General features: G+C 49.1%; 2 protein-coding genes across 2 annotated transcripts; one reads left to right on the top strand and one right to left on the bottom strand.

Annotated features, from left to right (window-relative positions):
• Positions 1-2,021: 2,021 nt before the first annotated feature.
• LOC123079850 (translation initiation factor IF-2) lies at positions 2,022-5,279 on the bottom strand. Its single transcript, XM_044502674.1, has 4 exons — positions 5,252-5,279; positions 4,184-4,724; positions 2,248-4,063; positions 2,022-2,150 (listed from the first exon to the last, which is right to left on the bottom strand). Exons 1-3 carry the CDS (start codon positions 5,277-5,279, stop codon positions 3,928-3,930), a joined length of 705 nt encoding a protein of 234 aa, XP_044358609.1. The 3' UTR covers positions 2,022-2,150; positions 2,248-3,927.
• An 8,603-nt stretch (positions 5,280-13,882) lies between these two features.
• Positions 13,883-16,446, top strand: LOC123138580 (probable indole-3-acetic acid-amido synthetase GH3.4). The gene is made up of 2 exons (XM_044558551.1): positions 13,883-14,369; positions 14,514-16,446. The coding sequence occupies exons 1-2, from the start codon at positions 14,026-14,028 to the stop codon at positions 16,030-16,032; spliced, it is 1,863 nt and encodes a 620-aa protein (XP_044414486.1). The 5' UTR covers positions 13,883-14,025; the 3' UTR covers positions 16,033-16,446.
• Positions 16,447-17,204: the final 758 nt, after the last annotated feature.

Raw genomic sequence — 17,204 nt, 5'->3', positions numbered from 1 at the left:
AAAAAATTCAACCGGTACGTGATCGTCATCCGTACGCGCCCATCGCCAATCGACACGGTCGAAAGGGAGTGCCGGATGCGCCGGAAAAGGGGGCGATAATGTGACGGACCGACGGACGGATGGATGGGCGCGCACGTCGGGAGGCCACGGTCGCAGATGCCCCCGCCCTATCTTCTGGCGCTTTCCGTGGAAAGCGACCGCACGGGTGGATGGATGGGCTTGGACGCGACGAATCGCCTTGCCGCGACGACTGCGATCGATTCGCATTCGCCGTGGTAGTGGTAACTCGCCGCGGCTGCACGAACGCACGCACGTCCTCGTCCAGCCCGTGCGTGCGTGCATGGTGTACCGATCGAGCTAGCAATAGCATACCATGCAGCTGGCTATGGTCGGGAAGACCGGATCTGCAGTGTCGCGTGGGGGCCGGTGCACGGACGGGTTGGTCGATCATCCATCGGCGGCGGGGCCGGAGTGGGAATAAACGGCAGGCTGGGCCGGCTGGCGAGCGTGGGCGTGGCGGCCATGTGCCGGCCGCGGCAGCCGTGCCCGGGGCCAAAAGGAATGTCCCGACATGTCGCCGGGCGCGGACAAGCGACGTGATCGGTCGGGCTTGTACTCTAGCGCGCGCCCGCTGTGTGCATGGCCGTGCGTGGGCACGCACCGGCACCCGCCACTCCTGCCGCCAAACACCATTATCGGCGTGCGCCCTAGCCTAGCTAGACCCAGCCGGCCATAGGCCCTGTTTGGATACTCTAACACAATTAGAGTTAGAGTTATTTTCTAACCCACTCTAAACCAAATAAGCACCTCTTCATCGGGATAGTTGGGTTAGATGGAACTAACCCACTCTAACCCTTCCTGTTTGGATACTTTTGGGCTATTTGAACCCCCAACTAACCCAAACTAGCTTTAACCCCACTAGTAAACGTGTACGTGCAATGCACGTCTATTATTATCACCAGATGCATAGAATAAACATACGCATGCCGACCTCCCTAATGATGTCGCGTTACCGACGTCAGCCTGTGTTGTACTCCCAGCACACCTCTTCCAGCGGGTCAACGGTGATGTACCCGCTGTCGTCCTCGTCAAAGTAGGCGAAGGTAGACAGCAGGCAATGCTTGTTAATGTGCACTTCGACCCGATGAACTCATCGTAGGCAATGATTCTGCTACTCCATCTTTCCTTTCCCTCTGATAATCAGCCATGCTTGACATGAAAATGCAAGTTGGCCCTGAGTTCATAGAAGCTATAGAAATTTCTAGGGGTAGCTCGATATGACTTTGTTCAGAATGTTTCATGTAGGATTGTTGTACATTCCATATATTTTTCTCCCTGTACTGGCCAAAAAGAAACTTATGGACACTACGCACATCCTGATGGAGCTTGCATTGGTCAATAGATGCTACACTTGAACATCCAAAATAAACAGAGTAAGCATTAGTACCAGGGATTGTGCTTGTCATATACTCCCTCCGTCCCAAAATTCTTGTCTTAGATTCGTCTAGATACGGATGTATCTAATACTACTAAAATGTGACTTGATACATCGGTATTTAGACAAATCTAAGACAAGAATTTTGGGACGGAGGGAGTATTTAAAATCTGAAAATATCATCAAAGTATATAGCATACTCCATGTATAATCATACTGAGTTTGGCAATGTACGAGTGGATTAATACCAGAGAATCAGATAAGACCAAATAAAGCTAGCAGTTAGTCAAGAACATCCATTGTGCTGGACTAACATACTATAGACACAGAGAAACAATTAGTTTTAGGCATACTGTTAGGAGGACCTACTATTTAACAAAGTTTAATGAGTACAGATTCACCTTTTGCATAACCAGATAGGAAGATTATAAGTAGTATGCTAGTGCTTCGTAGCCTACAAAAAATGTTGTGCTAGTGGCAAAGAGAAACTAAAAGATAAGATATAAGATACGACCGCAATATTTAGAGATTATGTAATGTCAGACAAACAAATTCAATTTTTTCCTTCTTACTGAAACAAAATAAATGTTATATCTATCAGGGCATCATGAAGTTCAAATGAAAAGGTCTAGGATATACCAATATTAAGTATTTTTTCCTCAAAAGAAAAAACCCAAATGTGAAATCTGAGCCTCAAGTCCTTAACAATGCCTGCCTGCAATTCAATAATTGTTTACTCATGGCATCTATCTATTTGAAAAGGGTACAATGATGTCAGAACAAAAATGACTTGAAAATAAGGATAATCTTACATTGCAAGAGGACGCGACCTGATAGTTCCAACAAAGAAAAGAGGACAGAACCTGAAATCTTTTTGCACTTGCATATAAAGAAGTGTCATCTGCAGATCTCCAACATACTGATCAGTGAAATCTCCAAAAGAAATCTGTTGTGAGGAACTGAAGATCACTTAAAAAAATCAATAGTCCCAACATATATAAACAGCGAAGGGAAACTGTGGTGCAAAATCATAATAGGTAAAGTCATACGTTAAGCACAGTCAAAAGAAAATTAGAAGATAAAAAGAATTATCAAAGGCTTCATCAAAATTTAAAGGTTGCAAAACTATTTTTTCTGAATGCGCAAGAGAACTATGCGGCGTTCCATTAATATAGAAAAGGGTAATCCGCCGTAGATCAAGAATTACATGAGAGCATGCCGGGCTATCTGCGACACAACCAAATCCGTAAATGGTTTCCCTTTGCTCCGTGTTAGATCAGGGACCACTATGCCTGAGTCCAACATTATTCCAAATGATGTCTGTGACCAGTTATCACTTTCTCCCATACACTTCGTAAGAAACGATGAAGATATACTACAAATAGTTCAACTTGTACTCATGCATGAGAGTTTAAAAAAACTGTTACAACACCTCAATTCAACAGTACCTTGTTTGGGTCAGCCAACAGCACAAGATCTCCAATAAATTATAGTGCTTACCATTCTGCAAATTTCAAGTAATGACACTCCTTGCGTCAATCATAACAGAAGGAGGGCATGGTGGTATTACCGTGAAACCACAATGAAAGCACCGGTAGACTGTATTATAAAACTGGGGGTATTATTTACTCAATACTTGATTTATTCTGATGTAGCAATGATCTGTGCCTACATAAATACCTTCAGTTTGTGCTGCCATTGGAATGATTGTAAAGAATTCACCAGCATCAAAAGTTTGTCCTCCCATTGGAATGTATATTATTTACTCATTATACGAACTGTAAAACCATGATATACTGATTAGCTAAATTTCAGTGTAAATTGCAGAAACCACAAACAAAATTCTATAATGGTCGCCAATAATATCAGAATAGATGCCTAGTATTACCAGGAAGCGCCACCAAAATGCCATAGCGATCAGTGCGGCGATGGCCGGTAGGATTGATTTTTTGGAGCAGTATTCATATAGAGTCCACCAACGGTCAAGAAGAACGCATAAAAGCACTGTCAATCGATAGTATGGCAGCAAACCTTCTAAAGGCGGACATAGGAAATATTATGTATGCACTGCAGGCAAAAATGCATGACGATCATAAGGCTCCGAAAATTGCTAGAAACAATCACACAACTGGCATTCATGGGATACCAGCAACATGATCTTTGCAGTACCAATCTGGACATGTAAGCAGCTAACTTTTCACACAACAATCAACTTGAATAGAGACAGCAAAAAGGTTTGAGCAATTAATCTGTTCACAAACACTACCTCAATAAAAATGGTTTTTGAGGTAACATTGGATGATAAGAAAATCAAATCATCAACCCAGCTGTACCTGAACAAAATGATATGGCCATCTGTACCTGAACAGAATTAGATGGCCATCTGTAGGCCCTCTTAAACTACAGCTTGGAGATGAGTTCTTAAATCTGCCTCAAATCACATGATACAAGAAACTGAAAAGGAAACTACGAGGAAATGCAAACACAAACGTTTACCTCTGTGGAGATGAGTTCTTACATCGGTGGCCATCTGTAGTTCCAATTAGCCCGGTCCCTTTTCTCCAATGGAGACATGTAAGCAACAAAACTTCAAAATATGAGTTGCTTGGACTACAAATTTCCGAAATCCTGAATAATTCAATATGTCCTCATAAATTTCAGGAATCCTGATGGTAGCTATTTGTCTCTGAGTATATGCTGGCAGAATATGAAATTGGTTTGCTTGGTCTCTTGAGTATAGAAACTTACTTGCGACTCCGGCGGAGTGGCAGCGTGGCTGCGTGGCGGTGGCGGAGTGGCGGCTTGGCGGAGGCGGCGACCCGCGGCGGGGCGGCTCCGGCGGCTGGGAGGCTCCCGACGACCCGCGGCCGCTTCCCGTGGCTCTGGCGGCGCGAGGCAGCGGTGAAGGGCGCGGGCGGAGGCGGCGACCCGCGGTGGGGCGGGCTCCCACGGCTGGGAGGCTCCCGGCGACCCGCGGCGCAAGGCAGCGGTGAAGGGCGCGGGCGGAGGCGGCGACCCGCGGTGGGGCGGGCTCCCGCAGCTGGGAGGCTCCCGGCGACCCGCGGCGCGAGGCAGCGGTGAAGGGCGCGGGCGGAGGCGGCGACCCGCGGTGGGGCGGGCTCCCGCAGCTGGGAGGCTCCCGGCGACCCGCGGCGCGAGGCAGCGGTGAAGGGCGCGGCTGCGGGAGGCGAACGACGCGGCTGCGGGAGGAGGAGGAGGAGGTCGTGCGGGAGAAGGAGGAGGTCGTGCGGGGGTGGGGGGCGTTTTTTTTGCTGCGGGACGATTTTTACTGCGGGCGATTAGCGATCGATTGTGGCTTGTTGCGTGGTTGGTAGCGTTAAACACAGAATGATTAAGGGCCATTAGATTTTGATGATGGATGGATTTAATTGTTTGGATCTGCCCCTCTCTTTCTTTTATAGTGGTAGTAGATGATCCAAACAGGGCCATAGACCAACAGTGGCATGCGTCCCAGCAGCTCAGTGCAGTGCACGTACCGCCGTGTCTACGCTACGCATGTCCGGGGCCGTCTCGACCTAACGTGTCGATCAGGACGCCATGCACGGGCAAAAATACTCAAGGACGTTCGTTATCCAACTTGGAAACTCTGCTCTCGAGCTGGTACGTACTCCTACCACGCCGGCACTGTACACGCGCGTGCTATTATTCCCTGATCAAAACTCAAAAGTCTCGAGCCGTAAGTCGATAGATCTGCAGTAGGCTGATTATTCTCGCGGGATATTTCAGATCGATGACACGACGCGACGAGGCTAGCTAGCTAGGCTAGGCTAGGCCACTATGATGCGCGCCACTAACCAAGCCCAGCCTCCCGTCGTAGTACCATCAGAGGAAAAAGCTAGCTAGCTTAGCTGCAGGTGACCTGGAGATCGTGGCGCGGAGCCAATGGAGCACCTCCCAGATTTTGCCGGATATCGATTGATCGATCGATCGATGGTGGGTATATGTGCAGACATTCGGAGCAGGCGCGGCACCCTTTTGACCATGCCACTTCAGACCGCGCAGCTCGTACGGGGCCGATGCTTGCCGCTTCGTGCCAGCCCACTTGAGCTTTGCTACACTTGGGCACGGCTTAGCTTGCTAGACATGCACTAGAACGGTAGATTGAGTACTAAAGCGAGGAAAAGCTATGTAAAAAGATGCGAAGCGGCATGATTAACCCAGTGCCTGTTGGAAATATGAGCAATTTACTGAATGATTTTATTAACAGAAATACTAGATAAATCATGACTAGTATAGCAGTGATAAAACAAGTCATGCGATTTGACAAAGAGAAGGTAAATAACATCTGCATATATGAGTTAGAACCGATCACCTCTAGAGCAGACAGTGGTCGGCGGCCCAAAGAACAGCGAGGGACGCCACCTGTGGTGGGGCGCCCCCGGCCGCACCCTTGATGGCGTGTTGACGCACCTCGAGGGCGGCAACAACCCCCCGTTGGCGTACCCCCCGGCAAGGGCGGCCGCCCCGGCGCACCGCCGACGCGACGGGCAATGGGCGCCAAGGAGGTTCGGCGCCTCCTCCTACTCTTCCTCCTCGCGCTCCTCCTCCCACTCCTAGGGCACTCCAACGCTGCCCGGCGTCAAGGCCGAGCCAGCGACGGAGATGCCGCTCGGCCGGCGCACTCGCAGCGCCGGTATCGTCATCAACGAGGGCGGCCAGCGCGCCTCCTCGTCGGCTCCTCCTCCGTGCTTCGTCCATGGCAGTTGGATAGTAGATCAGAGAGGCAGGCCAGTAGAATATGGAGTTGTTTTCGTTCTCTTGTTATTCTTTTCTGGCTATAAGTATTTCTGTCTTGGATTCGTTTGGCCATTAGGTTTGAATTGCCTTCTCTTTCTGTCTTCCATTTGAATTCCGTGATTTATCCTGCTATTTGAAAAGAGTAGTTGATAGCCAAAGACGGAGCAGGGGCTGGCGCCGGTGAAGACGGAGCCGGGGCTGGCGCCGGTGAAGAAGGAGCCGGGGCTGGCGGCAGTGAAGACGGAGCACGGCGAGGAGGTCGAGCTCGACGACGACGCGGCCCTTGAATGGGCACGCCAGGACTCCCTGAAGATGGCGAGGGAGCGCCAGTGCGCCGCCCTGCGGCGCTTCGCGCAGCGCTGCCGAGGCCGCGACGAAGGAGGGGTCGTCATCATCGACGACAGCGACGACGACGACGCGCCGCCACCGCCACCAGCCCGCCATGGCGACGCCGGGGAGGGGTCCAGCAGGGGCGCCCGCGTCAAAGAGGAGAAGGCCGACGACGGTGGCGACGCCGCCGATTACTCGGCGTTCAGCAAGTTTTTTATTATTAGTTTACTATGCATGTAATGAAAATCCGCGAACATGTCTAATATATGCCGAAATTTGTAGTGTTTAAAGCCAAACTTCGCCGAACTTCAGCTAAATTTGCTATGTTTTTAAATTTTTTGAACGCGCCCGGGGGCGGCGGCTAGGGACCAACTCGCCCCCAGGCTCATTTTTTGCGCCGGGTCCCCCCCAAGTGACGATTTTAGGCGCCCCTCGGGGACCAATGGCTGGAGATGCCCTCATGCAGCAGTACTTGCTGCTAGCAAGAAACGACCGCCGGATCGGTCGAGATCGTTAGGGAAAGCAGGATTTGCTAGAAAGATAGCAATCATTTTGCCCCGGATGCCGCAAAGTAGAAATCTTAGAAAATAGTTAATAATAGTCGTACGAACTTTGTTCGCTGATTAAGTAATCATCAGCAAAGAGTCCTTTGACCGGGGCTAACATTCATATCTGGTAATAGCAGTAGTAGTTAATTAGTGAGCGATTTAGCAGTCAAGTGCTTGGAATCCTCTCTCGTTGGACGGCCATGGAATCAGATGGTCCCAGCCAGAAAGTGGAGATCTAGAGATATGAAGAATCAAGCTGGCCGGCCGGGCGAGATCTAGGGAGATAAAGAATCCGCAATCTGATGCTCCGGGAGGTTAAATCTACTGCACTGCACTTGATCGATCTCATCATCAGCAGCAAAGGCTTTATTTAACTTTGCAACAATGTTCGTCGTAGCTAGGCAGCGCCCATCGTGGACTGGTGGAAACTGGTACTAGTAGTGAGATGAGATCGATCTCAATCGAATTCAGAAACCTATCCGTACACCTCAAAAGGCAGTGGACCGGACAATGGCCACCGAGCCCAAGAGAACGCCGACGACCGTGCACGTAGCTTTCATCCTAAAGCGCCCATGCACCCAAAAGTCTGATACGATTTACCGGTGCAGATAATACGCAGGGAGCAGATAAATATGCGATTTCGCATCGCATGCAATTTTACCACTTGACCGGCCACTGCGTCGTGTAGGATCTAGTGGCGACACCGATTGAACCGCCGTCAAATTCCACGTCCGAATTAAACCGAGAATCAATTAGTAGTGGTCGGTCGCTCTCGCCGTCAGGTGCGTGCGTGCGTGCGGCATCGTTGCAAGTCAGAGCTGCGACCTGAAACGATGCCATTTGATTTGCAGCATCGCCGTTCCCACTAGGAAACTGAGAAAGGATTACTCTAGTTCTCTGCGAATTGGGAGATTCCTGGCCTGTGAGACCGATATCTTAACTCCTGGATGTCAGCCAGATATGAAACGGACCGGCCAGGCCAGGAGGACGCGACAAAGGACCAAATCTGCAGGACCTGGTCGACAACAACGATACATATACATGATCGCCTCTGCTACGGCGCCACGCACATGGTTTGACACTTGGAACCGCACAGGCGACGACCTTGTGATTGCGGGGAAATTAATAAGAATGGCCACTAGTTGCGCCCGGACCGCTGATAATCAGTATAATAGGTACATCTATATCTATATGGTACTCCTACGTAGTACGTACGTACCATACGTGAGACACGCAGCTTAAGTCGGATTTGGTAACCACGATTGCTGGCCTAATGGGAGGTTAGGGGTGGGGTTACAGGGGACATCCAAGCCGCGGCCAGGCATTGACTATTAGTGGATGATGAGTAACCTAGTTAATCTAATCCTGCATCAAAAGAAGATCGCATTGCTTCCCGGGCTTGCTTACCTTCTCGCGGCTCCCTGGAGCTCAGCTGGCTACGCGACGTACGACGACACATCTTGCTTACCCTCCTTGTGTTTTCTTTCTTTCTTTCTTTCTTGGGCTCATGTCCCGCCTATGATATGTAGAAAAAAAATTATATGAGACCAGGTCTCATATAAAACAGGCGAGACCCGCTCTGATGGATCAGGTCTATGCTTTGCGCCGTAGAGATCAGGCAAGTTCGGTTTGTTACAAATCCGATCCGATCGCTAGGCGCGCAGACATGCATGCATGATCCTGGAAAACGGACGCCGCGACACTCCGGCTTGTTGCACTTGCACTGGAAACAAACATACCTAGGCAGCAGGTTTCGTCTTTGCTTTCTTCTCTTCTCCGAGTTGTCCAACGCAGAGAGTACGTTTCATGTCGTGTCTGCTCTCTTGTCTGCTTCGTGTCCGCGAGCTTCTTCTCTTGTCTGCTTCGTCTTTCATCAAAAAAGAAAAATACATAGTGCAACCAGCTGCCTCTGAAAAAATCCTTACAAAAAACCATCGCAGGTCGTTGCAGAAAGGACAAAGGAGCACGCGTCATGCTGCTGTTGACGCGCAACCATATTAGCTGGAGGGGCCAGTTGTTTTCGCCGGGAAGTGATACTGTTGCCGGCCGATCGACCGGCATCATCGCGGGCGCGGCTCGCGCACGCAAAGGCCGCGCCCCCCGCCAGCCCGGTGCACCATATGCGCGCGCCCGCATTGGCCGAACCCCGGCATCCATCTCCGGCTCGTGTCGCCCCGCGTGTTTACTGCGGCCACGCGGGCACACGTTTCCTCGGGTTCAGTCCAGCCAACCAACCTTTGGTGAGTGCGCGCCAACTCCAAGTGCACAGTACAACACTGCACGCCGTTCATTAGAGAAAAACACACTCCAGCCATGTACTCGTATTTTTCATATTTGTAAGCATTTGGTTCATTATAGTATTATTTTGTAAAATATGCTAGACTAGAAATTGAATGATACTACCGTTTTGCGGGAAAAAGAAACTGAATATTGTTGTATACCTTTCATACTCCAAATTTTAGACTCATCTCAATGTCCATTTTCCGATGGCCGCCCTGCTTGTATTTAGAAAAATTCAAGCATATGAGAGCTAGTAAAACCGTTCTCGCAAAAAAAAGTAGCAAAACCAGCAGTGGCGGAGCTTGGGCCAAATCTTTGGAGGGGCAATGGGCTAAGCAGGGGCAAAACTACGAGGGTCAGCTAGTTTTTACTGAACATACGGCAGAAAAACTAATGAATAGTAGGTGTTTTTTCTTGAGCTGGGGGGGGGGGGGGGGGGGGCACCGCCCGGTTGGCCTCCATGAAGCTCCGCCACTGAAAACCAGCACAAATTAATATGACACGCGTCCTATAAAAAAGCACATACTCACATCGTTTTATTTACAGAGAACACAAAAACATATGCCTGGACAAAAAAAAAGGAACTCAAAATGATATAACAAGATATATAGTTGTAAGAAAAAAGTTAAAAGTACAGTTTCTTGTTCTTCAGCTATAAGTCTGGTGCAACTTTGGTTTCACAACTTCATACTACACTATTTACCCTCAATTTTGAACCCAAATAATTCGGTCCTTTGCGCAACACAAAGTAGTGTGATGGACCACATGTCATTAGGTATATACCCATGGCAGGACAATCCACAAAAAAAATATGTAGATGATATGCACTTTAAAATTAAAAGATTTATGAAAATGAATGCTATATTTATTTAAGGAGTATTTTGCAAAAGAAAAGAAATATGCTTAAAATGTTCTAGGAACTTTACAAAAAACAGTGTGAGTATACACAATTCCTAAAAAAAATACATAAAGGATAATAATTGTTTTTAGAAAAAGATACTCAGTCCATAGAAAGATGAGTGGATATTAAACATAACTCATGAAATGGTACTATTTCAAGGATGTTACTTACCTTATTATTTTTTACAATTGTTATTTTAAATGTGTCTTGATTTTAAAATTTGTTTGGCTTCAAATTCACTGATAAAGCTTATCATAAAGGTGTCATTTTTCATATTTCCCTTTTTCGTTTACAAGTTTGCTTTTACTATATCTTTTGGATAGTTTGCCACGTACACGAGACCACTTCAGGTCATGCTGAATTTTTCTTTTGATTGAGGTGAAAGATCAAATTTATTGGATTCTCATGGTGAGATACTATGAGCAAACCAACAATGGAAAGGATCATACAAGCAGCTAGTTCTTCGTTGACAAAGATGTGTGTGCATTTTTAAAAAGATAACCATGTCACGAAAGTCACAAGCACAGAGTTGTCCAATCTTCACCTCAACATCATACTTACAAAAGCCAACAATTATCATGTCCCCAATATTAATACATCCTCTCGAATATCTACACGTCCAAAATGTACCAAACATGAGCAATAATTACTAATAGCAAGCAAGGATTTGAGTTGCAACAAAATATGTCACAAGAGGGCAAAAAAATCAAGGGAAGCACAAGTATTTAAGTGGAGTAGGTAAATGCCCGTGCATTGCAACGGAGCATACTTAATTTAGTGATTCAACATCAAATGTGCACGACATAACCGTTAGCAACCTCATGGACATCAGGCGTATTGTCGAAGTTTTTGACGAATTAATCACTCTTCTTGAGTGGTCGTTGTTTCGATGGGAAAGAAGGGTAGACACATGACATCGGGAAGGGGCTTACCAGAGAGAAAAGACATCACAAAGCAGCACCATGACGTTGTTGGTAGCTGCAGGCCTCTATCGTGGCTACCATGATTGCACTACATGTTGTTGTACTTCTATGCTTATATGGAGATGTTGTAAGGCATGAAAGCTAACAAGACAACCCCAAAAAAACTAACAAGAAAATCCAAAGGAAGCCCTCGTTAGTCATTATAATTCAGATTTAGTACAATTTTCCTTTGCTTTGGCATGAGAAAGCAGGATCATTTTCTGGTACATACTGAATATAAAAAATCCTTATTCAACATTACAATGCTTTCAAGCTTTCAACGGCTTTTCTTCGCTATTTCTAACCATCTTCTAGCTCCTCATGTTTACCATGTTCTAGCTCTCTCTCCACTTGATCATCTTGATGCATGCCGCCATCACAGCAAATCTTACCTCCACAGTCATTGTTACTCATGTGTATCAATTTCACATAAGCAAGACATTGATGAGAAGATGGAACATGATTTTATTCAAGTGGGTAGATGAATATCTGATCAAGTGGAAGAAGAATTAAGAACACATATTTATTCCATGAGGTATAAGAGAAATAATAATCAACTCGCCAAGGAGGAGAAACAAAATATCGTCCTAACATTCACAAACAAAAAATATACATTGCTAGAAAAAAAACTAAGCATCATGGGCAACTAAACCTAGACCAAAGATAAATATCAGAGATGTAATAAAGTGGGGCTCGTAATTTAATATAAGTGGAGTTACACACGCCCAACACAAGACTCATTTTAGTTCTTGCTATGCCTACTTTTCTGGGAAGCATTTTGGTCCTCCATACTACACCCTTCGTTTTTTCGAACGAGGGAGTACATTCCTAGTTACATAAGCAGGAATGAAAATATGAATAGTAAATTGATTACTCCCTTTAGTGATCTGGAAATGTAGCAGAAAGTATTCTCACATTCTTCCCCAGAGGTGATCCTAGGTTATCCAACCCACAGGAGGAAGGTCCCCTTTAAGCCAGGATCTCTAGCAAGCTTTTGTTAAAGAAACAATTCCAGCTTTTGACCGGATCGAAATCAAACAACCTGGAGTAAAACACTTATAACAAAATAGGCACGAGTATGAGGTCTTAATGCTTACAACCATTCATTTGCGTTGGGACCAAATATAATTTTAATTTGTGTGCTGGAAGTCACCCATCGAGACGTGCTTGTTACCACCCGATGTGGGGATGTGCCAAAATCACGTCTTGATCGGCACACGTCCTGCATCAAGAGTTAGTTGTCCAACCAAAGGCCCTATCCATCTCGCAGGTTACCTGGATAATTAAGATTAGGATGTTCAGTGACCACACCTCTTGAATCCTCATGGATAAGATCCGTGTTCCCGTACTAAATCCTTTTATCACTGCTTTTCATAATAACAGTTCACGGTCTACTTGCACTTAGCCCGTCCGTGGCTCGCTCTCCATGATCCTGGGTACATGCAGGGATGAAGAACACAGACGAGAAAAGAGACATCTATGGAATAATTTTATTTTACACATACGGGACGTTATTTCAAGCCACTTCCATTGACCCCACAACAAATACAGAAGGTTGCAAGGCTCTTGCCTCAACCCATACCTTACCAAACTACTCTTACATAAAAATCAGATCATAGGAAGACCACATTGGAAAACACATCATGGAGATTGATTGATTGATAATACGTCTTACAATGGATGCCGTGTGCGATGCACAATTGCAAGTATGATCTAGAGGAAAAGGAACTACGGTGCTGATGGCGGCTATGGAGATGGTCAGATGGAAGTGGCGGCGGCTCGGGTTGATGGAGATGATTTAAGATGACTCTGTTCTGCCTTCGCTCGCGGACTGTTAACATTTTGGCTTCGACCCCTTTATAAAAGTTGTTCAAGTGGATGAGAGGCTCGGTTTCTACATGTTGCTTTATTGGTTGTTGAATTTCTTTGTACCAATTGACCCAAATTTAATGGGTTGCCAAATATTGGTCGTTTATTGATTTTGTACCGATTGATCCGAATTTAATTGGTTGCCAAATATAACAAAGATTTATTAGGTTACTACCAAAGATTGATAAAAAATTTATTTGTACCGATTGACCAGAATTTAATGGGTTGCCAAAGATACCATATTGCTAAAGAAGAGATTGGTTACAATACATGAATTACTTTTTTTGAGGGGAACAATACATGAATTACTTGGTTACCAAAGATAGAAGAATGGGTCTTTTCTCTTTTCCTGCAGAAAAAAAGAAGAAAAGAGAAGGGTTCTTTCCTCTCACAAAATTTAAAAAAGAAAAGAAAAAGGAGGAGTGGTGAACTAATCGAGGGGGTCGATGATCATGCAGATGGTATGGCGGAGCGCGGGAGCAAATATGGAGCCAGCCGCTTGCCACTTGCGGCCTCCACATCATTTCTGTGACTCATCATGCATATGAGCCGCGTATGAATTGAACTGAAACCGCGGAGGGAAAAACGACGAAAATCAGGCTAGAATACGACCCCGCGAGCACCAGAAGCCCCCATCATTTGCGCACCGTACGGGATTTTGGTATTCTCCCTTTCATTCGCTCGCAATCGTACCTACGTACGTACGTACGAGACACCAGATGTACTACTCGGGGGCGAAAAGACGAGGCTGCCCTCAACGCCCCCCGCCGTCCTATAAATCTGCCCCGCCGGCACCCACGCCACACACACACAAGCACCCTTCACTTATCGGACGGACACTGGTGATAAGAGCCACGAGCGAGCTAGCCTCCGTCCGCGTCGCACTACACGACACAGCCGCGGTAGAGAGGGCTGTACTTGCCGGGAACCCGGTGCAGTGCCATGCCGGAAGCGCCGATGGCCGTGCCGGGCACGGCGGCGGGTGCGGGGGGCGGGGTCTGCTGGGAGGAGGCGCACCGCCAGGTGCTCGACCTCATCGAGCGCGTGACCCGGTGCGCGGGGGAGATACAGCGGCAGGTGCTGGTGGAGATCCTGGCGCAGAACGCGCCGGCCGAGTACCTGCGCCGCATCGGCGTCCCGGGCGCCGCCCCCGGCGCCGACGACGCATTCCGCCGCCTCGCGCCGCTCACCACCTACGAGGACATCCTCCCCGACGTCATCCGCATCGCCAACGGCGACTCCTCGCCCATCCTCTCCGGCAAGCCCATCAGAGAGTTCCTCACTAGGTACGCACGCACGCACGCATCGATCCGTCCGTCCATCACACCCTAGCCTGCTACGTACGTACGTACTGTACGTACATGTGTCCGTCTTGGCATGACTGGAGCGTTTGTGACGCCGATCTAATGGACGGACGAACCTACATGCAGCTCCGGCACGTCGGGAGGGGAGCGGAAGCTGATGCCCACCATCGAGGAGGAGATGGACCGCCGGTCCATGCTGTACAGCCTGCTCATGCCGGTCATGAGCCAGGCCATGCCGGGGCTCGACAAGGGCAAGGCCATGTACCTCTACTTCGTCAAGGCCGAGTCGCGCACGCCGGGCGGGCTGCCGGCGAGGCCCGTCCTCACCAGCTTCTACCGGAGCCGCCATTTCCTGGAGCGCCCCCACGACCCCTACACCGTGCACACCAGCCCCGACGAGGCCATCCTGTGCGTCGACGCGTACCAGAGCATGTACGCGCAGCTGCTCTGCGGCCTCGTCCACCGCGCGGACGTGCTCCGCGTCGGCGCGGTCTTCGCGTCCGGGTTCCTCCGCGCGATCCACTTCCTCGAGAAGCACTGGGAACGTCTGTGCCGGGACATCCGCACCGGCGAGCTGGACGCGGAGATCACAGACCGTGCCATGCGCGCCGCCGTCGGCCGGGTGCTCCGCCCAGACCCGGCCCTCGCCGACGCGATCGAGGACGCGTGCAAGAGGTCGTCGTGGAAGGGCGTGATCCGGAGGGTGTGGCCCAACACCAAGTACATAGACGTCATCGTCACGGGAGCCATGGCCCAATACATCCCTACCCTCGACTACTACGGCGGCGGCCTGCCTCTGGCGTGCACTATGTACGCCTCCAGTGAGTGCTATTTCGGTCTAAATCTGAACCCGATCTGCAGTCCAGCCGACGTCGCCTACACGCTGATCCCGACAATGTGCTACTTCGAGTTCCTCCCCGTCCAGTCCGGCAGCAGCGCCGCCGCCGGCGAGCCGGACCACCGGGACCTCGTCAACCTCGTCGACGTGAAGCTCGGCAAGGAGTACGAGCTCGTCGTCACCACCTACTCCGGCCTGTACCGCTACCGCGTGGGCGACGTGCTCCGGGTGGCGGGGTTCAAGAACGCGGCGCCCATGTTCAACTTCCTGCGGCGGAAGAACGTGGCGCTGAGCGTCGATGCGGACAAGACGGACGAGGCGGAGCTCCATGCCGCCGTGAGCAGCGCCGTGCAGCACCTGGAGCCGTTCGGCGCGTCGCTCGTGGAGTACACGAGCTACGCCGACGCGAGCACCATCCCGGGCCACTACGTGCTCTTCTGGGAGCTCCGCGCGGGCGGCGGGTCCACGACCCCCGTGCCGGCGTTCGTGTTCGAGGACTGCTGCCTCGCCGTGGAAGAGTCGCTGAACAGCGTGTACCGGCAATGCCGCGCCGCCGACCGCTCCATCGGGCCCCTCGAGATCCGCGTCGTCTCCGAGGGCACGTTCGACAAGCTGATGGACCTCGCGCTGAGCCGCGGCGCCTCGATCAACCAGTACAAGGCGCCGCGGTGTGTGCGTCCGGGCCAGGTGGTGGAGCTGCTCGACGGCAGGGTGGAGGGGAGGTACTTCAGCCCCAAGTGCCCCAAGTGGAGCCCCGGGAACGCGCAGTGGACCGGCGGCCATGGCAAGACGCTGAGCACCAGTTAGTTCATGGGGTATATCGATCGGAGTTCATTAAGCTAATTATAAATTCGGTGGAGCGGCTAGTTAACTAAGAGAGGGAGAAAGGACGTGGTGGCCAAGTCTTGATTGGAGACTGATGGACGGTGGAGTGATCAGGAGCTGAGCCACACTACTAGCAGTACCATATAAGTCTCCAATGTTTGTTTAATTAGCTAGCTAATCATGGAGTGTCAGCTTAGCTAGGACGTATCTATGGGTTTTGTTTCTTTCTCTTTATGCTTTTTGTAATAAAGTAGTTGTAGCAGCGGTTGTTTTTTTGTTTCTTTGTCATTTTTGGGTAATGTAGTAGACGCTCGATTTGTAAATGTAAGTCATCGGTCGTTAGTCTTTATGATTATGGACGCGCAGAAAATGTCATGTGCTCCCCGTTTGTGCTCCTGTATTGTTTAATTTTTGCTTATGGATTGCTAAATCGCAGTCGACTAAGACTTAACAAAGAAAAGAGAAAGGAGCTTCAGAGGTGGAGCGATAGATGGATTAGCAATGTGAAGCTGCAAATACACATTGCAATAGAAGTGATAAATCGTCTGGACATCGCAATGGATGATCGACAACTAATTGAGGCTGAGATGGGGCCCCGTAAGTGCTTGAAAAGGAAGTTGTTGGGCTTGTGCTCTCTTGAAAGATCTATTGCTCGGCAGAGGTCGCGTTTGCTTCAGTTGCGAGAAGGGATGGCAACATTAGGCTCTTCCACCAACAAGCAAGTCATCGGCAGAGGAAAAACACCATCGGAACGGTGCGGCATAGCGGAAATATATACACGGGCCAAGATAGTGTGGCAACTGCGGTGGATGACTATTATGGTGAGGCTTTTGGGTCCTATGAAACAAGGAGGCACGAGCTCAACTTGGAGGCTCTAGGATTGCCACGACTGGACCTAGCACACCATGAGGAGCCTTTTTCCATGGAGGAAGTTTTTTTTTTGAGAGAGTACGCCAAAGGTGTACCTTAGCTTTATAGAAGAGAGAACAAATATTTACAAGAGATTGTATGGTAGATCATCACAAGCCGACGATCCCACCCAACCACTCCCCTATCCTAGGCGGACTACTCGCAAAAACGTAGGACTCCTAGCACTCCCGCTAACTTCCAGAGGTGTAACTCCTGAAAGATTAGGTTCACCGTCGCGAGCTCAT

This window comes from Triticum aestivum, chromosome 1B (genome assembly GCF_018294505.1).
Source record: "Triticum aestivum cultivar Chinese Spring chromosome 1B, IWGSC CS RefSeq v2.1, whole genome shotgun sequence".
NCBI lineage: Eukaryota > Viridiplantae > Streptophyta > Magnoliopsida > Poales > Poaceae > Triticum > Triticum aestivum.
The sequence above is the reverse complement of the archived record's forward strand: the minus strand, read 5'-3'. Positions and strand labels throughout refer to the sequence as shown.